The 27,640-nt window shown below is 49.5% G+C and overlaps 2 protein-coding genes across 27 annotated transcripts in view; one reads left to right on the top strand and one right to left on the bottom strand.

Moving 5' to 3' along the window:
* DIAPH1 (diaphanous related formin 1) overlaps window positions 1–9,773 on the top strand; it is a 102,681-nt gene extending 92,908 nt beyond the window's left edge. For 2 of the 3 annotated variants that reach the window (XM_041766873.1, XM_041766874.1), the window contains 2 exons: window positions 1,533–1,616; window positions 7,836–9,773. In XM_041766873.1, coding sequence (XP_041622807.1) covers window positions 1,533–1,616; window positions 7,836–7,993 — 242 coding nt within the window. In that variant the 3' untranslated portion in view covers window positions 7,994–9,773. Of the gene's footprint in view, window positions 1–1,532; window positions 1,617–6,132; window positions 6,189–7,835 lie in introns of all 3 variants that reach the window. The other variant, XM_041766875.1, reaches the window with a different exon arrangement.
* Window positions 9,774–11,648: 1,875 nt separating this feature from the next.
* The window catches only part of LOC121497332 (protocadherin gamma-C4), a 186,955-nt gene continuing 170,963 nt past the window's right edge, over window positions 11,649–27,640 (bottom strand). For 23 of the 24 annotated variants that reach the window (XM_041766869.1, XM_041766844.1, XM_041766842.1 and 20 more), the window contains 3 exons: window positions 26,326–26,384; window positions 18,507–18,595; window positions 11,649–13,648 (listed from right to left, as the gene is read on the bottom strand). In XM_041766869.1, the coding sequence (XP_041622803.1) occupies window positions 13,422–13,648; window positions 18,507–18,595; window positions 26,326–26,384 (375 nt within the window). In that variant the 3' untranslated portion in view covers window positions 11,649–13,421. Of the gene's footprint in view, window positions 13,649–18,506; window positions 18,596–26,325; window positions 26,385–26,591; window positions 27,017–27,640 lie in introns of those variants that run through there. The other variant, XM_041766867.1, reaches the window with a different exon arrangement.

The following is a 27,640-nucleotide window of genomic DNA, read 5'->3' as shown; positions in this document are numbered from 1 at the left end:
TTGCTCCTTTTACTGGTAGCTTGCCCTCCCTTTCTGCTTCTTTTCAGTAAGTACTGTGTGCTCGATACCTCAGCACAGTGTACATGCTGTGTACACACAATTGCGTGTACCTATCAGATTATAAAGGGATTGAACTTCCGGAGAAGGGGGCATGGGAGCTGGCCACTCTCTTCTTTCTTCAGCAGAATGTTTCACTACCAGAAGCATGTCTTTGTTGAAACATATGGGCTCAATTACTGGCCTTCTGTTTCCTGTCTCTGCTGCCTTCCTGCTGCTGATGCCCTGCACCCCCTCTGTCTGTTCCTTCTGTGGGGAGCAGAAATATAGCATACATGGTACATGGCACTGAGCTGATGCCACCCTTCTTGAACCCGAGGGACTAAGAGCCATCTAAGTAAATGGGTTCTAAGGCTGCCAAGTCTGGCGAGAATCAAAGTGCTTTGCTGAGCACAAGAGGCCAGAGCTGCTCTAGCACCTCTTGCTCACAAGGATTTTCCTTTGGCAGCTCCTATTGTAGTAAGGTCAGCGACCCTGAAGGGGCTGAACAGCCTACATTTTTTCTTTTTGTCACACTTTTCTGGGAAGCAGTGCCACAGTTGTTTAGTTCTATAGAAGCCACACATTTTGTTCTATAAATACTGTTCACATCAGGTATCCTTTACCTTCCCCCATTCTCTCTTGCTGGCCGGGGTTTGCCCCCAGGTACTGTTTGGGATGCATCAGGGAAAGGTGGAGTCCAGCTGACATGCAGGATGACGGCTGCACCCAGTCATCTGGTAGTACAAGGAGACCTGACCCTGGCCCTGGTCCCCAAGGCAAGCAAATGAGGTCGGAATGTAGGTCAGCTGTACTAGTGATGTTCAGCCACCAGGTGGCGCTGGGAGCAGTGAGCCCAACCCTGTAGCAAGCAGCCTGCAGGCTCCTTGGGATTTCAGTTTCAGATTTCACCACCCTGGGCTGTTGCCATGGAAACAGAGCCAGGCTGGAAGGAGGACTCTACGTTAACTCTTTGTATTCCAGCCAAGATGCTTCTTGTACAGGCTGAGCTAGCTTCTGGAAGATGCAGCCACAAGGGGCAGTACTTAAGTAAAATTCAGTCTTGATGGGGGTGGGTCTCTTCTTTATCCTCAGCCCTGCTCTGAAACTGGAACCATGCTCTCCCTGACATGTTTATAGGAACTGGAGTGAAAGCAAGTGATATAGTAGCATATTAATTTCATAATCCCAGTCTCTGTGCTTAAACTGGAATTCGAATTAGGCAGTTGTACAATTTTTGGTGCTAGTCCCAGTTGGGATGGGAAGGAGGGTGCTGCAAGGAATTGGGATATTTCAGTGAAACTTTACTTTATCTGTTTGAAAGTCATTGAAAGAAAAACATTGGCTATGAGGCTTGAGGTTGAACCTTCGGTCTGCTCTGAGCCCTCAGCCACCATGGGTGAGGGCAAAGCCAGGCAACAGTCATACACTTGGTATGGGGCTCAACGCTATATGCTGCTCAAGCTGAAGAGCTTACATCTCCATCTTTGTGACAGAGGGTGATGAGACCGGTGTGATGGACAGTCTTCTGGAAGCTCTACAGACAGGTGCAGCATTCCGCCGGAAAAGACCCCGTCAGGGTAAGTAAGCAGATGGAGCCCAGCCTGAGTGTGGAAGGGGTAAGGTCTTGCTGCTCCTGGTCCTGCTTATTTTGGGCTGAAGAACAGGTAAAGATGCCCAGAGGGTTTAGGAACTTCCTCACAATAGTCCCTGCATCAAGAGCGGGTTGTCCAGTCCTCTTCCTCCTATGTTAGAAAGCACAGACTTGGGGAACTAGGTCTTCAGGTACTGATAGCAGACCTATTACATCTGATAATTACTGCATTTCTCCCCATTCTTGAAGTAGAATCGTGGAACAAGTGAACCGTGGTGCAGGGCCCAGAGATTGGGGTGGGTGTTTGCATGTATGAACATAAACTGAGCTAAATACAAAAGTGTACATTGGATGGAAGAAATAAGACGTCAGGAGCCCTTACCCTCAACTTCACAAGCAGAAAAGATCCAGAGAGGAGGTTAGGCATCATGATCCTCAGATGTAATAACATAGAGTAGCAATTCAATGGAAGAACTGTCTCTGTCCAAGAATTACTTTTTCCTTGGGTGCAGGTACCTGCACTACCTTTGTCTTCCCCATCTATTCCCCCACAACCTCCTCTCCCAACCCTCAGAAGATTTCAATGGATTAATTTGAGCCAGAGCCTCTAAGAATAATTATGGGGATAGGAGGACAAATGATCTAGACATTAGTGCGGGGAAGAATCAGTGGACAAGTTTCCTTGGAAGGAAGGAAGCACACAGTGGCCAAGAGACTAGTCAAGGAGAAGGTACTGTAGCCAACACTGTCCCTCACCTGGGGTGGACCTGCACCATTGTGGCTGGTGAAGGCCCTTTTGTACTAGGAGTGATGGCTTCTTTCCTGGGTTGAAGGGTGGAAATAATAGAAAAGGTGGTCATGAAATGTTTCTACTTTCAGGAGAGTGCAAGCTGTGTTCCCTGTTCCCTGGCTGGGCTATTCTGTAGGTCTGTTTGTTAAGAGCTTTAAGATTACTGGAAGGAGGAGTTGGGTAGCTTGCTTTGACCAGGGCTGAGCTGTTAACACAGAAGTATCTATAGGGCTTCCAGTTACTGTCATTGCCTAGACAGGGGTCCTCAGGATCAAGGGTGGAAAGCATGCTCACCCACATCAGTTTAGTGTCCCAAAGGATATGGTCTATTTCTGCCTATACTCTCAATTCCCAAAGGAAAATTGCCATATGCCTCCAGGAAATTCCGTATGCCTCCAGAACCTTCCCTAAATAGGAGAAACCTACTTACAAGTTTTCCCCATTTTCTGACATCTTCTTGACAACAGGCTGTGAAGTGGGAGGAGAGGTGGTTATGATGGGCTTAGAATTTCCTGGCATAGTGCGTTAAGTATTATAGATTGTTGTTTGGGTAGAGAGTGCAGCTAGTAGTATTTCTTTTGTTTAGAGACTCTTATGGGAATGTTTTCTACCCCCCATATGAGGTGATATGGCCTTCCATTAGGCATTTCTAGCCAAACGAAAGTTTATTGCATCTCACCATTCACTCTCTCAGCTAAATGCCAGCATGTATCAGACTGTTGGCGGGGAATTCCCTTTTTAAGCTTCTTCCTATGAAACTGTACTAGAATCCCAGATGCTTCCTGTATACAGACAGCCAGACATCAATGGCTTCCCTCTGCAGGGGAGGCCCCATTCTCTGCTTTTTCCCAAGTAGGAAACCAGGACTCACAGGCAGAGGAAGCAGGGATTTTATTGGAACATAACCTTTCAGCAGAGGATCTGAATTATTCAAGGTGCTGTTTCTCAGTGCAAGGAGGAATAGGAGACTGATACTAGGAGATACTGAAACAGAGAACTACATACCTTTTAAATTGGTTCTATCCTATAACCTAATCTTTCTGGGCTCTGGGTTCACAGAACAGGACTGAACATAATCTGGGAAAATCTCTCCACAGAGAACTTTCTGGTTACTCTGGTATGCTGCTTAGGTGGTACATTCACATGTTGTGAAGTGATGTGGCCTCGCACTAAACGAAGAGGCTCCATCACAGTAGCATGCTAAGAGCATCGGACTAGGTAGAGTTTGAAAGACCCAAAGTCATGTCTTAACTCTAATATTGCCTAGGATACTCTAGACAAGTTTTGGGGACTCAGTTTCTTCATGAGTTGGACTAAAATGGTCTCCTGGGTCTTTTCCAACTTTAATAACTTTTTTGTCCAGCAACAATAAGATTAAGAGAAGACCAGAAAGAGGCTGGACTCAGAAGGCCCCATTCTCAAACTATAGAGGCTGCGGGTTTCCCTTAGTGGCTGCTGGACTTAGCTCATCCACTCATTGCTTGATCGTCTCTGACTATTCCTCATAGCCGATTGCCTGGAGCCAAAAAACTGCAGCCCCAGCAAGCAGATCTGCCTCACAGCCCTCGGTCCCAGGCAGCTGGCTGTCCCTGCCTCAAAGACACTGGCCTTTTCCATAGGATTTAAAGGAATGTGTAAAAAAGGAAAAAAGAAAAGTAATCTGGGCTCTGGAGACCTGAGGGAGTTTAGACAGGGTACAGAGTAGTGTACAAAGAACCATTGAGGAGTTGGAAGAGGAGAGTTACTATCAGGGCTGGTTCATTAAAAGTGACATGTGAACTGCTCTGATCTGCAGGGTGTGGGAGAACAATGGTTCGAGTGTCAAAGAGAAGAATCCATGTGATTGTATCACAGCTACTATTTCAAGCTGATGATTGAGTCAGCGTGTGGTTTTAATGACTCAACTTTATTTCCATGTCTGAATTGCGGCCTCTTATATACCGGCCATCTGCTCACTGGGATAAAAAAGTCAAGGAAAGAAATTGGTCTTTTTCTTCCCTTCCTTCCCTCTAAGCTCCACCTACATTAACAGAACCTTCAAGTCTGGAGAGCCTCTAAAGACTGACCTCTGGTGACTAGCATTTGACCTCTGCACAGAGGGTAGCAGTTAAGACCCAGATAAGCTCATGTGGCCCAGCTCCACAGAGCTGGCTAGCGCTCGAGCTAGAACTCTAGCCTCTTTTTGTGATTCCAAGTCCAGGGCTGTTTCCACTAAGCCTACTGATGGAAGGAAAGGACAGTGACTCATCTGTGGAGGCCAGAAGTATCCGTTCGTACCTTCAAGCCAAGAGAGCACTAAACACTGTACAGTTGCTATGAGAATTTTCTGATGACTACCTGTCTATAGAAGGTGAAGAATATTTGCTACACCACCACATACTCTCCACTTTTGTAAAAATAGGACAGGAATTATAATTAGGTGACTTTTAGACAGTAATGAGTTCTCTAGGACAGTAATGAAGGCCCCATCTGTCCCAGTTTCCTCTCCCCTAAGGAAGCTTATTAAGAACACTTCCTCTTCAGTAGCAGTTTCTAGCCTGTATTTTATAGATGTCTTTTTCCAAATCATTGACCTTTTCCTAATTCATCTGTGCTGCTGTTATACATGGTTGGTGGCTTTTGCTAGTGTTTTTATCCTAGCCCACCTGAACTTCTAGGAATGTGGCTTCTGAGAGCTTTGGCCAGGTCTCAAGATCATTCCCTTTTCCCCCACAGACTATGAGACCCTTCTCTTGTGAGTTATCTAATATAGCCAAATTATGTATCTGCTTCTATGGCTACTTTTCAATAGTCTCAAGTACCCAAGCTAAGGAAAGGAAGGGAAAAGTCACTTTCAGAACAAACTGTTGAGTGTAATTGTGGCTCTGAAGACAAAGTAGAAACCAGATTCTTCAGTTCTTTTGATTCTCTTCCCAGTTCCAACAAGAGCGTTCTCGTATCTAATTCTGACCGTAGGCCGCATCATGGCCATTCCTAGTATATCTACTTCCTAGGCTTAACAGGAAACAGGAAAGTTTTGGTCTTCTTCCCACATACTCTTAGTTTTCGTGAAATCTGTAATGCATCAGAATCTTTTGGAATCTAGAAAATCTAGAAACAGTGCTTGATGAGGTACAACCAGTGTCCTCTTAGTTTAGAGGAAGAAACCAAAGAGATATAACATAAGACATGCCAGACTTGAACAAGACATGCCAAACTTGAACTCTGACTTTCCCATGTTGCCCGGGAGGTGTCTCTGAAGACCCAGTATTCTTTTTCCTCTGGGGTCTGAAGTCAGAAATTATTTCAATACAAACACATCTATTTAGTCACACACAAATAGTTGGCAGTGCCTCGTCAACTGCTAGGGACTGAATGTACAAGAACACCCAAGTGACATCCAGCCACTGCTTTTCTGGACCTGAGAAGTAGGGTCCTAGAAGAGGGAGTAATTCAGGAAAAAGCAGAAACTGAGTGGAGATGAGGAAGACTTGGCTAGAGAGATGAAGAAGACAGAAGCATCTCCCTGTTTACCTTCCTAGTCACACCCTGGTGGGCTCCTTTTCCTCCCCCGTACGTCACTGAGGCCATAGCAAGTGCTCCTAATCAAAGGAGCAGTTTGTGTAAGGCCTGGAGTCTGGGTCACATGCCTTCCCCCAGAACCAGATGATAAGCCCTTGAGCTGGTCTCGGGCCCCCAACAGGGCCTTCACTGTTCCTTCTCCTCTTGTTAGACAGTCCTGTGTACCCCTGGGAGGAGGAGTTGGAGGAGGAGGAGACCTATAAATTGGTAACCTGTGGGCATGCCCTGTGCTCCCTGACCTGTCGGGGGGCCTCTGTCGTGTGAACACAGTGGTGCTGCGTCACATTTCTGAAGAAGCTGACAGCCCCGCTGAAAATCTGGGCCTACTGACCCTCTTTGGCTTCTGTCTTGTCTAAAGCTTCTTGCTGGTCTAAACAAGGCAAGGCAGAGGTATTCTGGGTGCTTCGTTCGCCACCTCCTCTGGACCTCGCCTTCACATGCATGTCCTGGAGCTGCCTAGGCCCTGCCGTCTTCCTGTTAGGGCTCTGGGCTCCTCTCACTGGCCCTGCTTTAAGCCTTAGGCGTTGCTTTCTTCAGTCATCTTGCCCACGAGCCAGCAAGTGGGGTTTGAGATATAAATCAAATGCTTAAAATTCACCATTTTAAAAGTATATACTTCAGTATTTTAACAAGTTTGTACAGATATCACCACTATCTAATTCCAGATTATCATCATCACCCCAGAAAGAAACCCCATCGCCATGAGCAGTCATTTCCCCCAGCCCCTGACAGTCACAAATCTACTTCCTGTCTCCCTGGATGTGTCATTCTAGACATTTCATAGAAATGGGACTCCTAGTACATGTGGCCTTCGTGTCTGGCTTCTTTCAGCCCCGGCAGGCAGCTCTTTGTGTACATGTGGTCTCTCTCTGCTGTTTGTAGGGCATGGGAAGAGGCAGAGAGCATTAGCTGGGCACAGTCCCAAGGAACTGCCTTTGTGCTGCAGATTTATGGTCCCAGTATCTTCATTCCATAAATTAACACAAGTCTTAGAACAGAAACCCGTGGGTTGATTGGTTCTTTTCTTCCTAAAATGACAACTGGAGCTTCACAATCCCTTAGCCCTTTGGACTGAGATTGCCTTGTGGGGGGCGGTCCTGGCCTTCCTTGACCCCAGCTCTGCATTCCCTGACAGCTCTCATGACCCACCCGCTCCCACACCCCCCATACATACCTTGTAGGGCCCTTGGCATGCGTATCTCAGCTGCTGCCCTTGAAGAAACGGGAAAGAGCTAGGATGTAGGCATGGGGAGAGGGAAGGAGGGCTGGGGGAACACTGGGGAATGTGACGTGCATGTGGTGGCAGTGCATGGCCGCTGCTGTGCTCCTCTTTGCAGGAGTCCCCCCGGGCAGCCTGCAGCAGGCCCTCCTCTGCTGGGGCCAGCCATCCGCAGGGCTGGCTGAAAATGGTTTTGGCCCAGGAGGATCCCTGGACGCTGCCAGGAAAACAAAAATAATACTCTTTTACTAACCTTGGGGCTATTTAACTCCAACAGCCCTGTGATGAGAACACACATTTTGAGTACTTAATTTCTTCTTAAGTTACACAGCAGACTGGCTCCACGTTCTGTCTGACTGGCTGCATTGACACCCGTGTACAGTGTCCACCCAGGGAAGCACGAGCGAGGCTTGCTCTCCTGCCTGCACCCTGCCCTTAACATTCTCTGCACAGAGAAAATCTCTTCCCCCTTGTTCTGGGATCCCCGCCCCTCCTGCTTTCAAATAGGGGCCTCCCTGAATCAGTGTGCAGCCACATTCGTTCGCATGGCTTCAGGCTGAGCGTCTGCCAGTGTCAGAAAGGGATTGGAAATTGAGCCTTGTGTGGTCAAGCTCTTTCATGTCTCCTCTTTGCAGCCAACAGGAAGGCCGGGTGTGCAGTCACGTCTCTGCTAGCCTCGGAGCTGACCAAGGACAACGCCATGACTGCTGTTCCTTCTAAGGTTCCCAGGAACAGTGAGGGGGTCCCCACCATCCTGGAGGAAACCAAGGAGTTGGTTGGCCGTGCAAACTAAGCTGGGTCCTGCGGCCATAGCAGCTCCTCCAGGAGCCCCAGACTGTCTGGTCCTGTGGCATGTGCCTCCAGGGTCGCAGAAGTATTCCTCTGGGGCGGCTGCTACCACCCTGACCCTCTTCCTCTGTCCATCAGCACAGCTTCAGCTGCTGGGAGGCCAGCAGGAGAGGGCAGAGCAGGGAGGCCCCAGCCCCACCCAGCCAGCCTGGCTGTCGTACCAAAGCAGGCTCCATGTTTGCTGCCTTAACCCCAAGTGTCTCCTCTGTCACTGAGGCCTTGTCTCAGACGAGGCCCCACCTGCTTTCCCAGCCCCTGCCTTTCCAGTGGGCTTTCCCCTGGGTCAATCTCACTGGGTTTGTGCTTTTCTTTTGTGATTTCTCGAGCCCTGCCAACAGCATGGGGCTTGTGCACCTTTGGGCTCTCTCTCTCCTTTCACTGCTGTCACCTCTGCTCTGCTGTTCCCTCTCCTGGTTATTGTTATTTATTACTAGTGGTGTGACAGTGGGAGCCATGCCTAGAGAAGTGGGGAGCAAGCCCCACCCTTACTGCACCTTCCTGGGAACGGCCTCCCAAAACAAAAGGGACCTGGACCACTTGATCTGTTCTACGGTGGCCAAGAGCCTGTGGAGAGGCAATGTCTAGAGACACTGTGGGACCCATCCCCAGCCTGCTGCCATGTTTTATGACTCTGCCTCTGTGAACTCTCTATACCTGCCTGGGCTCCTGAGCCGTGGTCACTGCTCACACCTTCCCCCAAGCTTTGGTGCATCTCATCTGGAGTATGGGCTGTACTGTGACCATCCCAACACCTCACCCTCTGTCTCCAAGGAAATGGGAGGTGGAGCCTCCTGGCTGAGAAATTGTTTTGCAAATGGATCTATTTTTATATGAGATTTTTTTTTTTTTTTTAAAGAAAATAACTATTCCTTTCCCCTTTCCCCTCCATAGTGTAAGAGGCTCTGATAGCAAGGTCCCAGCATCCCTGGGATTTATCCCCACAGGCCTCAATCCTGAGCAGGACCTTGGACCTTTGCCTCAGCCCTAAGCTAGCCTGTGTAAATTCTCTCTCCCATTATCCATTTCTGGGGCACAGCTTCTCTGGTAGAGCTGAACCAGGCCTAAGAATAATGGGAGCTCTGAGACCACAGTTTTTATAAATTTAATATATTTATCAAGCCAAATGTGCAAATGCTAACTGGGCCCTGGGCAAGTAAGCACAGGAGTATGGCCACACAGCATAGCCCTGCTCCCTTCTGAACAGTGGGCAGGCCAAGCTGCTCAGTAGCCCCGGCTCCAGGAAGCTCAGATTCTCTGGCTCCAGGTGACACTTTGCCCTCCTTGTGCTTTCAGCTTCCCACCCCCAGGTAGGGAGAGAGAATGGTACTGTTACGGCTTGACCCAGAATTCAAGTTGTGGAGCAAAGGGGGGACTTAGGCAAGGCGACCGAAGCATTCCTGCAGGGAGGCTTTCAGGCCGGGAACCTGGGTGCTGGCTCAGCCTTCAGGCCTGTGTGTGAAGGTGCAACAGCAGCTCCTTTGAGCTCTTCCCTAGAAGGTGGGGATGAGGGGGAGGCTGCCTCCCTGAGTCTGCTCCTCCTCCCTGCTGACATCTGGGGCTTTGACCCTTTCTTTTTTAATCTACTTTTGCTAAGATGCATTTAATAAAAAATACACAAAAAACAAAATGCAAACCTATTTCCCTTGCCTCTTGGGCTTCTGGGATGTCATCACCTCCAGTTTATTGGGTTTGTTTCCAGTTGTTAATAAAGCATTGAAACAGTATTACCGTACCATCTGCTTTGTGAGTTTAAGCTGTTTTCCAAATCCCTGGTTGACCTGACAAATAAGTGTCAAAAAGTTTAAGGTGCCTGTCATGTGCCAAACACCCTGCTTGGGCCTCTGCCCTTGAGCCTACACAGCCTGCACCATGTGCACCGAGGAGTGGCTGCAGTGCAGGCCCCGCCCCCCTCCACACCGCCCCTTTCTGGAATTAACTTCTAGCTCCCCACCTCCTCCTGCCCCCAATACCTGTGCCTCTTCTGCTGCGGGAAGCAGTCTCCCATCTCTCCTCTACCCCCCCACCCCCCTTGGTGGCCACAGATCATACTTTAGACTAGAGGAACTTAACATTGGGGTGGAAACTGAGCCTGGCAGCAGAGGTCAGAAGCCAGGGATCATGCTCCAGGCCACTTCCTGCCCAGAGCCATACTTGAGCACGTGGTGACCTGCACAAAGGAACCCTACACGCTGTGAGCGGAGGAGACTAGAGAGGAGGGGCCTGAAGAGGACCAGGACACCACTGGGGCAGGCTCTAGAACTGGAAATAAAAGCCTTGTAAATAGCCCTGGAGCCTGGGCAGCTTCCTCCCCCCACCGGAGGCCAGAGCTTTACGGGCGCACATGCCAACTAGGGGACCAGCCACAGCTGCTCACCCGCTCTGCCAGTCCGCTGCTGCCGTGCCTGGAATAGAACCCAGGCGCCCAGCACCCCGCCCTCCCCTCCTGGCGCTCGGAAACAACACCCTGCTTCCATCCCAAACCGCGCTCACCGCCCTTCCTCCCACACAAGGACGTCGCCTCCAGATGCTTAGTTGGAAGGCTTGGTTTCCATGACAACAGTCTTCAGGCGCTGCCAGAGCCGGCGAAGGGCTCCGAGGGCGAGGCGACGCGGCCCTGCGCCCTGCACACCCAGTGACGGTCTCCTTCCGCCCCGCGGTTAGGCATCCCCTCGCTGACCAGCGCCCCGGGGGCGTCTGTGTGTCTGTCCTTCCGCTCGGCCTCCTCTCCACCTTCCGTACTTCCTGCGGGAGACCGGACTCCCAGTGTGCTTCAAGGGGGAGGCAGGGGAGGGGAGGAAGAGGACTAACTGAAGAGTGAAAGCGCAGAGAGGGCGGGCCACCTGGGTCGGCCGCCAACCGGCCGGCAACCTCGTTTCCCACAGCCCTTGACGCCGCGGTCCCCTCCCCAGCAACAAAGCGCTGAACCTTCTAATCTTGGCTTTGCTGCAGAGAGTGGGAAGCTCAATTCCAGATGGGTAAACTGAGGTCCAGGCTATAGCCTGGGCCTGTGCGCGCATGGCCTCCCACTCCCACAGTGTTCCCAAACTCACTCGGCAGTAGGGGGGATGGGCAAAGGAGGCGCGCCGCTCCTTCAGAGAAGCCCACAAAGGTACTCCGGGGCGTTAATGTTAGCAGGGAAGAGGCGAGACCAAGGAAAGGTGCACCAGCCCATTTCCAGCTCTGTAGCGGGCGCCAACGCGCTCCCGCCCCGCCCCGGGGCATCCTCTCCCGCCTGGAGCCTGGCGCCTAGGGCCGCAAGGGAGACAGCCGCAAGCGCCCAACTGCACACTCCACTGCACGCTGACACGCTGCACTCAGAAATGCCCGCCTCCACAGCAGACGCAGAAGCCGATTACACGCAGCGCAATACCGAGCCACAAGCACAATCACAGTCGTGCCCTGCTGCCGCTGCACAACAGTACCTCTAGCACACAGCCACGTGACGGTCACATACAGACTCGTGGGCAATGACACGAAACCGAGGCGCAAACACCATCGTCGCCTGGCGATCCCGCCCTTCGTCCAGCACGCACCGCTCAGCGCATCCCTTCATCCATACTCGCCAGGAGCCTCCATCCCTTACACAGAAGCGTTCAAGCTTTCAGAAGAAACGTTTTAATTTTTTTCAAAGAAAAAAAGCCATATAAATATTAGAGTATAAAACTTGCGTGAGACACAGGAAGGGGAGTGGGTGGGGCAGCTACGTGACTATGCAAAGAGAAGCACTTCTAGGCGTCAGTACAGGGGAGGGGGGCGCCGCAGCGCGTGGACACAGCACAAAACACAGCACGGCCGCCGCTGGCGGATTCAAGGGCAGTCGGCACGGAGCCCTCCACCCACCCGCCACCACGGGAAAGCACACCGCACTACACTATTGGCTACTCTACACCAGCCGAAAGGGGGGGGGGCTCTATACTACTGTCGGGGCTGGGGTGGGGTTCTTGCACAGCCCCGCTGGGTGTACGAGGCTGGGGCGGGGTAGACAGGGGTGGGCAGAGAAAGGTCTATGCACAAGGAGGCACTGGGGGACTTCAACCAGGCTCTGCCACTGGGGGGCAGACTGGTGAGGGGGCCGGACAGTGGCCTTCTGGGGAAGAAATGGCACCTGGCAAAATGAAGGAACAGAGGCTTGGGGAGCGCAGGGCCCCACAGAGAAGCCCTGATCCCAGGCTGAAACATCCCATCCATTTGGTCCCAGGTCTAGCTCTATGTCTCCCCAAAACCCAGGGACCAAGAATGGCCCAGCCCAACCCTCCCTCACTGCTGGGGCCACAATGATTCTTAGATCACTGGCACCTCTGGAGTACCCAGCACCCACAGAGGGCCCTCTGACCTCTCCAGGGGCCTGGTCCTAAATGTCCTCACACCTTCCTCTGACTGTAATGCCAGTTTAAACCTACTGATGCTAACAGCTTAGCCCAAAGTTTACTGCCTTTACATGGTACATGAAGGCCCAGCCTGGTACTTGGTTTATGGCTGGGACTGGGGATCTGGCCAGTACCCTGGCGACATACAAAGCCTTCTACAAGACCCTGATAACCGGTCAGTCAAGCTTTGTCCATCCCCCACAGCCACACACTTCCTTTCATCTCACCACCCCATACTGTCTTGGAACATGCAATGGAGTCTCTTGTTTGGGGAGGGGAAAGTCACAGCATGCAGTGGGAACATCAAACAATGAAAAACAGAACAAAACACTGGTCCCGAGGGTGTTTGGAGGAGGCATGGTAGCTACATGCTCCCCCACACACACACCTAAATCCAGTAAGCATCAGTACCATGGGAATGGTGACTGCATCTCCCAAAACTTGAGCCTGGTCTCGGGAAGGAGATGAAAGGACTGGCACCAAACCATGCTTGGAGGAAGTTTGAGAATTGGAGAGGCCTAAAGGTTATGATGGCCTTCTAACGCTTCAGAACCGTGAGACTTTTTAGGTCACCAGGTACCTCAACACCCAGACCACCCTACTTATGAAAGAGGGCTGCCGAGGGGGTGGGGAGAAGGAGGGAGGCAGGGGATGGCAGATGGGTCTGATTGAATTTGGAAGATGGGAAAGTCCAGCTGTAACTTAAGGAGGAATGATAAATGGTGTCTACACAAACCCCACTACCCCCACTGGGCACAGCAATTGATTGGATGGGGGTTCCCAGCAGAACTCCCTTTGCATATTCGATCCCTTAGGGGCAGAGAGGGGGGTGTTGACTGGGCACTTGTTTCTTTTCCCAAGGGGAGCATGGCCTGGACCCCTACCAGTATCGTGGGGGTGAGCCCCAAAAATCGAGGCTTGGGTACAGGTAAGGAGAGACTGGGCTGGCTGGGGAGGGTGGGGTGGGGGAAGCCACCCTGTGGCTCTCTGGGCCTGGCCTCTGCATTACTTCTTCTCCTTTTTGCCTGACTTCTTCTTGCTGCCGTTGCCACCTGCGGGGGCCTTGCCATCTCGCTTGCCAGCTGCGTTGGTCAGTGTGGCATTGCTGCCGGGGATGTAGACGTTCTGGCGGTAGTCCGGCACGTGCTGCAGGGTAAACTGGGGCCCGTAGCGGGCACTTAGGCCCATGGTGCCAGCGCCCCCTCCCAAGGTGGAGCTCCCATCAGCAGCTTCTGCAAGAGACAGAGGAAGGTCAGGAGCTAAACTCTGAGTCCCCAGCAGTTACTCCATGAGAGCACAACCAGTGAATGAATGCCTGCCAAGTGCCCATGAGCCCTGGGAATACCACCTCTATGCACAAGGGGTGGGGGGTAAGTGACACAGCCTAGATTTGATTCCCAGCTCCTTTACCTACTAACTGATTTGGGGCAAGTCCACCTAAACTCCCCTAAGTCTCCTCAGTTTTCTGATCTGTGAAACTGGTTAAAAATAGCATCTACCCCTTCAGGTTTGTGTTAAGGCTAACCAGGATCATGAAGCATATAAAGCACCTAGAATAGTGCCCATCACACGGCAAGGGCTTAAAACGTGCTAGCTGTTACTTTTCTCAGGGCTGAGATAAACGCTCTCAAATTCTTGCCCTAACCGTCCTCAAGGGAGTCGCCCTGGTTTCCTTCCACACTGGACCTTGGTCTCCTGGAGGGCTGCAACCAGGACCTGTTGGTCCTTCCATCCTTCTCCTGCCAGCACCCACAGGGTGGGTATTTAGCAGTTCCGTTGTTAGTCTGGGGAGGGCGGTGGTTCTCAGGCATTCATTTCATAATGGTACCAGCAGCAGATGCCTACTCTGTGCCAGGCACTTGGCTAGAGAGTGCACGGGCATGATGGCTTTCAGCTCCCCAGGACAATCCAGTGAGGTAATGTGGTATTTATCCTCACTCTACAGATGAGGAAAGCAAGGCCCAGAGAAGGTAAAAGACTAACTCAAAGCCATAGCAGCATGCAGTACCCAGGCACCTGGTACTTGCCCATCGTGAGGCGTTGGCTGCCACCACCCTCACCACTGCCTAGTGTGTGTCATTACTTCTACTCTACTCTACATGTTCCCCGAATGGGGCCAGCAAGGAAAACCAAAACTTTCCACGACTCAGAGTTCACAAGGGCTTCTGCTGGAGTCATCTGGCAGCGGAAGGGTTAAAGCCCCAGGAATTCCCAGGCCAGCCCCAGCCGGAGGGCAGAGGAGCACTCCTCCCAGCTGCCCTTGACTCCACCCTAGACCCTGGGAGTGGGTCGAGAGGCTGACTAAAGCCTAAAGCCAGAGAGGCTGACTAATCCTGGGACACTAACCAGGGACAGAGAAAGAGACCAGCAGCCGAGGGGGAGGGGCAAGGAGAAGGGAATGGAGGGGGAGAAGGGAGGGAGCGAGAGGGGACTCTGGCTTTCCACCTCCCTGCGCCAGCGCTCAGGTTTCTACAACCTCCATTTCAAGTCCCAAATCCCAGGATGTGAGGGGTTTGGGGGTTTGTGTGGAAGAGAGGTTGAGTGGGAGGGAGCAGCTGCCCACTTCCTGCTCTCTTTCTCCAGGCTGGGCCCCTCCCCCAGCCCTTTCATTCAACTGACTTCCCAATGTTTTCCCTAATTAACTCCAGGAGGGAGCCCAGCTCACCCTCCCCTGCAGCACCCCTCATTCAGCCTGGGAATGGAGGGGTTGGAGGTAGGGGCCCAGCATCGGCTTCAAAGAGCCAGGATTCCAGAGTGATTTAAGGCCTAAGGGGAGACTTCAGAGGTGCCAGAAAGGGGGGTGGGGGGGTGGGGGGACACACACCCACACACACATGCACACACGCACTCACACACACATGCACACATGCACACAGGCTCTTGAGAAAGGGAAATAAATGGGGAGAAACAGGGAGAAGGCATGGGCTTGACTGGGTCATTGCAGGCCAGGCCCACCTATGTCCCACAAACATCCTAGATCTCTAGGGAGCACCCCAGGGGGATGGAAATGACAAAGGCAGGTCTTGCCACCTCTCACCAGGAGCACAGGCCTGCCATCGGCCCAGGTCCTATGAGAACATCAAGGTTGGGCTGGACCAGGAGGGAGATGATGTGCAAATCTGGAGCATAAGAGAACAAGGCTGGCACTCGAGTTCCTTCTGGTCAGTATTGCCACTAAAAAAAACTGGGTGACCTTGGCAGAGGCCCTGCGTGATTCAGGCCTCTGCTTTCCCAGGTATAAATCTGAGCGGGGAGAAGGCAGACTACAGGCTCTGACCTGTACAATCAATTCTTCAGCAGCCCCTCCTCCTATCCCTCCATCACAGCAGTGAGTGGGGGACCAAGGTCTTTTCTTTTTTTTTTTTAATTTTTATTTATTTATGATAGTCACAGAGAGAGAAAGAGAGAGAGGCAGAGACATAGGCAGAGGGAGAAGCAGGCTCCATGCACCGGGAGCCCGACGTGGGATTCGATCCCGGGTCTCCAGGATCACGCCCTCGGCCAAAGGCAGGCGCTAAACCGCTGCGCCACCCAGGGATCCCGGACCAAGGTCTTTTCTATTCCAAAGAGAAACACTCTTTAAAAAGCAACAAGGAAGAGCAGCCCGGGTGGCTCAGTGGTTTAGCGCCACCTTCAGCCCAGGGCATGATCCTGGAGACCCCGATGGAGTCCCACCTCAGGCTCCCTGCGTGGAGCCTGCTTCTCCCTCTGCCTGTGCCTCCGCCTCTGTCTCTCTCTCTCTCTGTCTCTCATGAATAAATAAATAAAATCTTAAAAAAAAAAAAAAAAAGCAGCAAGGAAGAGGTGCCTGGCTGGCTCCCTAGGAGGGGCATGGGACTCTCGATCTCAGAGTTGGGAGTTCGAGTCCCATGTTGCGTGTAGAGATTACTTAAAAATAAAATCTTTAAAAAGCTCTGGCCTGAAAGTGAGAGCTACGCTGGCCTCCTCGCCAGCTCCTGGCCACCCCATCCCCCCTGCCCTTCTCACCCCAACCCAGCGCTGAAAACAGCACCTCCAGACAGGGAGGCCTGGTCAGGCCAGACCAGGGTCAGTTGAACCACAAACCAGAACCTCCTTGAAAACACACTTCCCTCCAAATGTTTATTTAAAAAACCTCCCAAATGTACTTAGTTTCCTTCATACTTACTCCCCCTCAGCAGCCCCTAGCGCCAGGCTGGGCTGGACTCCAGGAACCTCTCTGGCTTCAAGACAGGGAAGCAGGTATGAAAGTGAGAGTAGGGCCTGACCCTGCCACTTCAACCTTCTGGATCCATTCCCCAAGGCCCAAGCTTATACTCAGGTCAGACGCTGTGTGGGCGGGAGGGGTGGAGCCCTGACAGGGAGCCAGCCTGCAGTGACCCAGGCTAGTTGTAGGCCATAAATACCAATTCCATTTCTGTTTTATAAATGTGGATTTAGGTCAAAAAGCCTGCTTCCTGGCTGTACTGCTAAAAACCACAAGAGCTAAATATGCCTGTCAGTTTACTTTCCTCAAGAACCCAGCTTGGCATCTCCCAGACCCACCCACCTGCCTCTGTCATACTCTGTATTTGGCCTTTCCAGAAGCACAGCACCCCCCGACCTGGGCAGGCTCTGTCACTTCCCTCTTCCTCGCCCCCTTCACCTACCATGGGCCTGGCTTCATTCAGGCCCACAGGCATCTGGGAGACATTCACCAGATTTAACAACAACAAAAAAATGCAGGATGCCTGATTAAATAACTTCACATAAACAATGAGCAATTTTTTTCTATAGTATGTCCCAATACTAACATTTGGTGCCTGCTTAAGCTAAAATACTATTTGTTGCTTACGTGAAGTTAAAATTAACTGAACATCCTGTATTTTATCTGGCACCTCTAGTCAGAGAGAATAAAGCAAGATAGGAAGAGGACCTGACCCTCTGCACCTATTCAGCTACAAGGGAAATATAGGCTACATCTACAGGCAGACGTGGTCACCACAGAAGAAAAGACATCAACCTGAGAGTCAGACTACATTAGAATCATGCATCTGCAGCTCAAAATGAGGACAGTACAGGGGTGTGATTTTAGTGATTTTTTTTCTGATTTTACCTGGTTCTCTACCAGCCCTCCACACATGCTCGGGGCCAGGGCTTTGACTACACTGTGTTAAGCCTTGATGCCTTAATCCTCTGACACTCTCCACCGGAAGCTTAGGGTTTGCTGCTCCCACAACTGGTCCTTATTAATAGACATTACTCTAATTCTGCCTTTTATGGGTCAATAAAGATACGAGTTAATCAATTTTAGCCACTGTGGAGCATGCCTGTACTCGGGCATTCCTGCGCTAAGGCCCTCCCTTTGGCCCTCACAACACTGCTCTAAGATCTGTCATAGTATTTTATAGTCATTGAAACTGAGGCTCACGGGGCTTAGGACCTTCCTTGATAACTCACAGTGAAGCATGGGTGCCAGGATTTGACCTGCCTCCAAAGCCTGTGCTCTTAAGTACTAATATCGTTCTGTTTCCCCTGCTCAGGACCCTTTTGACTCTTCAGGGACAACAATCAGGGGCTGAATCTCTATCACATATGAGGATCTCTGTCAGCCTTCTAGAAAAATCAAAATCCTGCTCTGTGGGGGGGAGGAGCAACAAAAAAGTGAAGGGTCCAAGTGCATTCTCTCACACCCATGTGCACAGACTGAAGGCTTGCCTGGGCCACCCCCAGTGCTTTGTGCTCTATGGTGGCATCTCATTTAATCCTCACGACAACCCTTTGAGGCCACTGCCTCCATTTTCCTGGCTGAATAAGGGTTAGTAAGATTAAGCAAACTGATCAAATTCACAAAGATAGTAAGTAACAGAACTAGCATCTGACCTATGCCATCCCCTTCTGAAACTGGACTCTCAACACTACTGCTCTACATTCCCTCAATCTTTCCATTTCCACTCCCTCTAGACATCCCAGGACCCTGAACTGCTTCTCAATCTGGCTTTTTGTCCAGGATTTGTGAGTCTTCTCAGAGCAGCTGAAAGATCCAGAGACGCCATGCAGGTTAAGGCAGGTGACTTCTATTCTCCTAGAACCTCACATCTCCCATCCCAACACACAGAGGGCACAACTTACCACTGGCAGAGGCCAAGATCATAGCTTGCAGCATCTCTGTGTCAAATTGGTTGTTGGGCCAGGTGCCGGTTTCATCACCATTTTGGGAGCTGAGGAGAGAGCGGGATGGTGAATACAGTCTTCCAGGCCAGCCCCACTCAGGCCCCTCCTGTCCTCTCCCAGGGAACCCAAATCTAGTACTCTGTATCTTCATCCCATGCCAAAAGATGGCCTGTAGGATTAGAACATGTAATATTTGCAATTCCTTTGAAAAATTTGCTTAGCATACTTGCTTGCCTTGTATCATCTATAAAAATCAAACCTTTTCTGAGGCACTTCCCTAATTCCTCAAGTTCCCTCTCACAGCAGATCTGATGCAGATACTGTTCTCCAGACTGCCAGTTTCCTACCTCTGCTTTGGTAACATGAATAAAATCTGTCAGAGGGGATCCCTAAGCCCACCCAGACCAGGCCAGGTGCCTCCCCATGACAGCTCCAGGGGCACTGACCCTGCTATGGTACCTGCCTCCTACTGAAGCACCTAACGAAGACCGTCAGACACTCTAAGCATTGAGAAAAAACATGAAGTGATTGATAATTGTTAAAAATGCTAACCTATAAAGGATCCAAAGGAATTCCAATCCAGCTTGGATTTTTACCACAGTGACTACTGTCATGCATTTTTGGGATTTTGTAGTATGACATTATTTCTGTTTCTGAGGGGAAAGGGAAACACCCTGACACACACACAGTCCTTTAGGTGATCCTTGGCACCATCTGACACACTGAAGTTCCTCAATAAATAGTTTTTGCCTGAATGGATGGGAAAATATCCATGGAGAGTTAGGTCACTATGAGTGAAGGATTTGGTACCAGGGGAGTGGCTGCAGGGCAGGCCTTGAACACGTATGAGAGAGAGAAAGGGTGAGAGAGAGAAAGAGTGTGTGTGAGAGAGAGAGAGAGAGAAAATGCATAAGAGTGAACATGAGTGAGGGTGAGCACATCTGTGCATTCTGTCATGGTGGGTGAGCACATCCAGGAAATGCTTTACAATTTTTCCAAGTCCTGTCCCTGCTTATGGTTTCCCCTGATCTGGGATTCCCCATCCCCAGGGAGGTGGACTTAGATCAGAGCACAGCTGCAATGCGTGACCTCTACACCATCATATCAAACGGAGACTGAGGGTTGAAGGGGAAAGTAGGATGCTCATTTCCTCTCCTCAGAGTGAGAAGAGGTGGAATTCTGTGTCCATTTATTCAACCAACATTTACTGAGCAACAACTGCACACCACACACTGGGCTAGGTACTGGGGTTATAGTTGGGAACATGACTGAAATAGTTTGTCTCTATGATGCTCACGGTCCATACTGAGACGCTGACATTAAATAATTGCATAGTTATTTAATCATAACTGTGACAAGTGCCATGTAGGCAAAGAGCCAGGTATAGAGCCAACTCTTGATTTAGTAGGGGCTGGGGAGCTCAATCAGCCCAGGCTTCCCTGAGGAAAAGGGAAACTAGAAGACAGGAATTTAAATTTGAAGAAATTTCCAGGTGATCTGCAGGACAATTCCAGCTAAACAAAAGTAGGAAGAATGATAGAAAATCCCCACCTTGTAACCAGCAACCATCAACGAATACTAAAATAATAAAAGTGAACGCTTGCTGCACAGTCTCAAATATCACTCACAATTTATTAATCTAATATTTAAAAATATCTTTGTAATGGAGATATCTGGAGATACCACTTGACTTAGTGAACAAAGTGAGGAGCCCTGACAACTAGATAGACTGACATGAAGTCATTCCCCACGTAATGTGGTGGGAGGTGTACAGGGTCACCAGGCAGTATTCCTACCAAAACTGTTAACCTCATTTCTCTGCGAGAAAATCATAAGCAAATTCAGATTGTGGGACATTTTAAAAGACAACTGGCTGGGACTCTAAAAAACGTCTGTCATGAAAAGCAAACAAAAAAGGTAAGGAGGCTGTTCTACATTAAAGGAGATGAAAGAGATACGGCAAGCAGTTGCAATTCATGCTCTCTGATTGAATCTTAGATTAAAAAAAAAATACCAGAGGTGTGGCTGGCTCAATCAGGAGAGCATGCAACCTTAGAGTCATGGATTCAAGGTCCATGTTGAGTACAGAGTTTACTTTAAAAAACAAACAACCCCCCCAAAACAAAAAAACCCAAAATACCAAACAGGTTAAAAGTACATTTCAAGAACATTTATGAAAATCTACTAGCGGACTATATATTATTATTGCATTAATGCTAAATTTCTCAAACGGGATTGTTCTTTTATGGTTTGTATGAGAACGCTACTATTATTAAGAGTTATATACCAAAGTTTTTCAAATTTTATGATGTCTGCCACTCTCAAATGGTTCAGAAAAAAAAAGTTTGGTGTGTGTGGGGAGAGAGAAAAAACAAAGGTTCAAAATCTTAACAATTGATGAGACTATCTAGGTCAAAACAGTATTTCCATGTTCATCACACTGGTTTTGACAAGTTTGAAACATTTCAAAGTAAAAAAGCGACAGAAGATTGCAGGCAGAGAGCGCGTTCCAGGCAGAGAGAGCAACATGCCCCCAAGCCTCTGAGGCCAGAAAAAACTTGGGCAGTTCAACTGGATGCTCTAGGAAATCCAGGAGTCTTTACCTGCAGCCCTGCTGAGCTGGCACTAGGCCTCCTGAAGGGCACAAGGCTGCCTCATGCCAAGAAGGACAGCCTAACTGGGATGGAGTGGGGGAGAACAAGACGAAGGTGGGGGAGCAGGAGAAGCCCTCCGGGGTGAACCACAGGGTCAGGTACCAGGTTAGGAGGCAGCCCTGTGAGGACTGGGTAATGGTGTTGAGGGAATAAAGGTGAGTTAAGGGCTGGGTCTGGAACCATCGTGGGCTGGGCTGCAGGGAGGATTCTTGGGCAATGGCTGAACGCTGGAGGCTAAGCAGATGAGCGGGCAGCCAGCTCTTTGAAGCTGGGCATGAGATAAGTAGAGGGAGGAGAGACTTCTTTTTGAACAATTTGCAGAGAGCTTCCTATTCTCTGGGCTCTGGGCTAAATTATATACAATTTAGTTTAGTTATATACATATAACATTTGGTTATATATATTTAGTTCAGATACAGTTTACATTTATATTTAGTTTATATCTAGTTCAGTTATAGCTTAGCTTGACTATTTGAGCCTCAGAACCACCTGCAGATAAGTGTTCTCAGTATTCTATTTTCCGGAAGATGAATCTTGGGGCTCAGAGGGATTGAAAGACTCCCAAAGCCATATAGCTGGTAACTGGCAGAGCTGTGACTAAAAAGAGGCCTCGTGTGACTCTGGAGCCTATCCTCTTACACGACTCTGGAGCCTATCCTCTTACACGTGACACCACACAAGGCTTCCCCACGGAGGCCCTGTAGCCCCAGCAGGCAGTGGGGCTAAGGGACCCTTCCAGGATTTAGGAGATGGTGAAAAATGAAAGTAGAGGAGATGGACTATGTCTAATCGACCATTTTCCAAGGATCCACCATGTCAGTGCCTGCAGCAGGCCCTAAAACATAAGCGTTCACAGACACATTTCTTGCACTAAGAAGTCTATATTCTGGCGCACTGGATGTGAGTGCAAAGGAACAACCCAGAGGCTGGGCTGTGGAGAAAGGTTCCCTGCAGCAGGATGCAACCTGGGGAAGGCACTCTGACAGTAGCCTGGATTTAACTGTTAAAATATAAATACCTATGTATTTTGTGATGTAGTAAAAGCCTGTCAGCCTTTTAAAATCTACATCACATGTCCATATGAAGGGCTGTTATGAAACAAATAACTAACTTCTGAAAATTTTTTTGACGGGGGAGATTCTCGTGGTATATTGCAAAGAGAACACAAACAGGTGATAATGCTGATGGAACTCAATTACTAGCAAAAAAAAAAAAGTGAGAAATATACCACCCGAGTTCTTGATATTTTGTGAACAAGTTTGTGAACAATTTATTTAGGTAAATCAGATTTAAAAAAAAAAAAGAAAGAAAGAAAGAAAGAAAAGAAACCTGTGCATGTTGTTTGGGTGCACAAAGAAAAAAAGTTTAGAAATACACATATGAAAATATTAAAAAGTTTAAGAGATATGAGACACTCAACCAAATACAAAATGTGGACCTTAATTTAGATAAGTGTGCAAATACATTAACAGACACATAACTGGGGAAATGTCAATAAAGACTGAGTATTTGATGATACTAGCTTATAATATATTATTCAGTATTAATAGTTTATTAATATTAGTGCTTACGTGTCTAAAAAAAAGAATTGTCTGTTAAAGACAGTGAAGACGCAGATGAAATTATATGATGGCTAAAGTCTGTTTCAAAATAGCTTAGGGGGGAAACAGGGTAGAGACCCAAGTGAAACAAAGTAGGGCATTAGTTGAAGCTGGACATCAGGATCAGAGAGGTTCATTACACAGTTCTACTTTTGTACATATTTGAAAATTTCCATATTCAACAAATGTTAGTGAGAGTTCTCTGGGTTGTGAAATTAGAGTGCTTTTTCTTTTAAATTTTTTCTCTATTTCTCATGCTTCTATAATGAGCGTGTATTTTTTTATAAGGAGAAAAAAAATAAGTTGCTACTTGTCTGCTGATTGACTGCATAAGCAAGGGAGAGCAAGGCTAGTATCTCTCCAAGGATGGGGAATGGAAGGTCGTAGTGAGCTATCAAGGGAGAACAGAATGGAGACTGGGAGAAGCTAAATGGAGATTATCTCCCCTGAGCAGAGACTGGGAACAGCTGCAGGGCAGGGCATGGTTTACAGCCCAAGAAGGGACAAGTGGTTTGCTGGATTCAGTGCCTAACAGCTGTTGAGATAAGAACCCAGAAGGATGACTTGAGAAGGGATTCCAGCTGGAAGGAGGAGCACCTGGCAAAGCATGTCTTTATCCCCTTGGTCTAGGTAATGCGACCCAGTGCCAACTTGAACCTGAACTAGGTTTACTAGAGAGCTCAACACCAGCCCTGCTCTGAAGCTGATGTGCCAGTCCCCAAGATGGTAGGGATGGTGTGGAGCAGGGAAGTGATATTGGGTGAGAACCAGTTAGTCTGAATAAAAGAAATTTTTCCTCTTCATCCTCTCACTCCAATTTACTCATCAGAATGGTGGCAAGAAAGAATTCCCAGTCAGTTTGATTCTGAGAAGCCTTGCCCTAAGGCCTTTGCATATGCTCCTCCCTCTCTCCTTCAGCTGGTTAATTTACATTCAGCATTCAGATCTCAGCAGGACTTCATTTGCTCTTAGATGTCCTTCTGCCCCCTGACCAGGTCAAACCCCTATTTTATGCTCTCACCACCAGGTACTGCTCTTCTTAGCACTTGTGATAACTGCAATCTTATGTTTATTTTTTATATTTGGTTAGTATTTGCCTCATTCAACACATGGTAAACTCCTTGAAGGCAGGGGGCAGGCCTATTTTATTGCCTCCTTCACCTAGAATACCATCTGGTCTATAAGAGGTGTTTACTAACTATGGTATGAATGAAGGAGGAAAGCTATTTGCTGGACTGAACCCTTAATGGTTATTTCATCTGTGGCATCATGGAACTCAATCAGGAATGTTTGTGCCATCTCCCTCAAGTTAACTAAGGTAGGGAACCTTCTCTTATATCTCTCCCAAGAGCTCCTATGTGTATTTCAGATAGTATATTCAGATAGCCGCCAAGTATCTTATTTGATGAAAAGGGACTTGAGGCAGGGGTAAGGTGCCCAAACCAGAGGGGACATCAGAAGCAATCTGTGGGCCTTCCAGCTTCAGCAATGAATTCTGTTTCAGGACCAGCTTATGGTCTGGGGTGCATGTGGGCACAGGGGCTAGAAGTTGTCCAGTGCTTCTCACCACCTCAGCTCAAAGGTCACTTCCTCCTAGAGGCTTTTCCACCTCTACCATTACACTCACATGATCCTCTTCTTTTTAGAACTTGCGATGGTTTCTAATTAGTATTTTTTTTTTTTTTAGTGTGATTGTTGTCAATTTTCTGTCTCACCTGCTAGCCTGGAAGTCTATGAGTTCTGCGTGTTCATTCTTGAAAGACAGTATTTAGAAAAGGGTCTGGCTCATAGTAGATGCCCAATTAGTAAGTGACGACTGAATGAATACGTGAGTGAACACATGAGTGACCTAACCAATCAACTACAGAAAGGCTGGCAAGGCCACTGGGGAAAAAGAAGACAGGGGTCAAGGGAGGGGCAAGGGCAGTCCAAGCCATCTGGCTTGTTGCCTTCTGGGGAACTTCTAGGAAATGTCCTGAGTTCCTGATACATGTGCAAGATTGAACATGCCAAGGTGGTGGAGTTCCCACCATGTATACTAAGGTCTCCAAGATTCTTGAGGCAGTGCGCGCTCACCATGTGCAGCGTGCAGGGAAATGCAGGCTTTGAGTGTGTCTGACCAGCAAAGAGGCAGGGGAAGGGGGCCTAAACTCTGCCCCCTCTCTCCCTCTCCTGGATTCCTTGGACTCCTTCAGGCTCCAGATTCCCAACAGGGAGGCCTGGCCCAGAGCCCATCTCACTCCCCTCAGACCAACTGAAGATCTTTCTAGTTTCCCTCCCCACCACCCGCAGGGGGTTCCTGTCTCAGCAGGAATTCATACTCAATTGAAATGAGCAGCTGGGGCAGCCTGGACAGGGAGGGTGTGTGGTGATCAAAGACTGTGTGTGAAGGGGAGGGAGGGCATGTGTGTGCTGGCTTGCCCACAAGTACAAAGAAATGCAAGACAGGATAAGGGAGACAAAGAGAGATAAAGAAAGAGTAACAGAAACAGGCTCAGGGATACAGATAGAGACAGACTCCATGCTCAGAGACAGATAAGGAAAGAGACATAGCCTGCGAACAGAGAGGGAAGCAGAAACAATAAGAGGTTAGGAAGCCAAGAGACAGAGGAACACAAGGACGGTAGGCAAGAGGGAAACACAGGAAAGAGGTCAAGGGAAGAGACAGGGAAATGGAAAAGGAGAAGAGATGTGACAGAGGCTGAGTCACATTTATTAATTCGACATTGACTGAGCATCCAGCCTGGCAGGTGCCATGAAAGGCACAGATCAGTGCAAATAGATAGAGATGGCAGGGACCAAGAGGCAGCAATAAAGACTGAAACTGAGGTGGAGACAGAAAGAGAGGGAGAAAAAAAAAAAAAGAAAGAAAGAGAGGGAGAGGCAGAGACTGTGAATGAGACAGAGACTGAGGGGAGGGCAAAGAGATAAGAAAGACTGGCAGAGACAATAGGGCAGGACCAGCTTCAGGGACCTGGGGCAGCCTGGAGCCAGGGCAGGACCGGGACACCTGCCCTTTGAGCTCCCTCTCCAGTCCCGCCTCTAGCTGTGTAGCCTCCACCTTCCCCCACAGCTGCCTGGCCTCCCGCACCTCTGTCCCTGCTCAGTCCTACTGGCTCTGGAGGTGGCTCTGACTGCTGATAGTGCCTCCTCCTCCTCCTATCCCTCGAGTCTCTGCCTGAACCCCAGCCCAACCTGAAGCAGGGGGACGTAGCAATTAGATGGGTATAAAACACTCCCTTTCCACCAAGAGACCAACCTCAGGCGAGGAGATGGGAACAGGTTTGCATGGGAAGCAGGAAGGGGCTGAGCATGTGGAGCGAGCTTTCAGAGAGCCAGAGTACCAGCCTCTTCCTTCTGGGGTCTGTGTACCAGCCCCCAATACACTAAAACTTCCCTGGAATCTGGAACTCAGGGAAGGAGCGATTTGTAGCAAATTCTGAGCCTTCCCCCACCTCCTCCCACGTCATCACTGAGGAAATGCCGCAGAGAAGAGGGTGGGCTGGAGAGGCAGTCACCTACCCGCTGGTGCCGGGTCTCTGGGCCTGGGAGAATCGCCAGTCCGTGTTGGGCGGGGCTTGCTGTGGAGAAAACAGAGGGGAAAAAGGGGCTGAGTATCACACAGTCAGAATGTCACCAGAGTCTGGGGCTAGGCAGGGAGGGAAAAGGGAAATAGACTCAGAGAAGAAAACAGGATAAGAGGAGGGAGGGGAAGACATCTCCAAAGACAAAATGTACTCCAAGTCTCAGAGATCTGAGAGACAGAAATAAAATAACACTTATCTGACCAGCAAACCCGAAGATTCCTCTGCCAAAGACAGAGCCCATTCCTCCCAGCCCAGAGACTCAAAACTTCTGAGCGAGCTGAGATTCAAGTGCTGTAAGTCTCTTCTGCAGAACCAGAAGGAGGGGTGTAGAGAAGCCCCCCCACCCCTCCAGCCCCCCATCGAAAGTGGTTGAGGAGATTTTCGATGAGAATTCCACCAGCCCTAGAAAGAATGGATTCAGCTCCTCAGCTGGGAACAAAGCATTCTTGCAGCAAGATGGCTGCTGCTCCGGGGTAACCCTTTTGGCGCCAGGTTGTGTTATAACATATTCAGAGGGACACCTCCTCCAGGCCCTTGGCTCTCAATGATCCCTTCCCACGGCTAAACACATTATTAATTTAGGAGTCATGCCAGACGGATTCTTTGCAGGGGATCCAAGACACCTCTCACCCCCAGAACCCTGCCAGTCAATGGCTGTGACTGAGAAGGAAAGAACAAGGCTGCTCTGTCTGGGATGGAGAGAACTGCTGGGATGGAGCCCAGCAGAGATGGAGCTCCCACAGCCTCTGAGCAGAGCCAGCTAAGTCTCCAGGGCTCCGAAGGGGCTGATCTGTAGTCACGTCCCACCTGGATGAAGGTGCGGGACTCTGGCCAGCCACTTCACTCCTGAGTCCAGAGAGAGTATTGTCCCATTGCACATGGAGCACTCCTTGAGCCATCTCCTTACTCGTTCTGAGGTGAGCTGGCAGTTAACTCTCAGGCTCACCCCCAGAAGTGGAGGAGAAATATGAGCCTCTCTGGTTACACTGGGGAGAAGACAGGCCCAAGGCTGACAAATGACTCTCTCTGAGGTGCACAGATGGCAGTGATATGAGCAGAACCCAGAAATCCAGCATCCCAGGTACAATACGAGTTACCAGCACCAGTCCAGGGCTGCTGTGAGATGCCTACTCCTCAGCCTTAGACACAGGAGAACCTGCATGGAGATGCAAGAACCATGACAAATCACAGGAAGGCATAAGGATGGCGGATCCAGAGTGTGTTCAGTGATAAGGAGCTCCAGAAGACTT

This window comes from Vulpes lagopus, chromosome 8 (assembly GCF_018345385.1).
Source record: "Vulpes lagopus strain Blue_001 chromosome 8, ASM1834538v1, whole genome shotgun sequence".
Taxonomy (NCBI): domain Eukaryota; kingdom Metazoa; phylum Chordata; class Mammalia; order Carnivora; family Canidae; genus Vulpes; species Vulpes lagopus.
The sequence above is the reverse complement of the archived record's forward strand: the minus strand, read 5'-3'. Positions and strand labels throughout refer to the sequence as shown.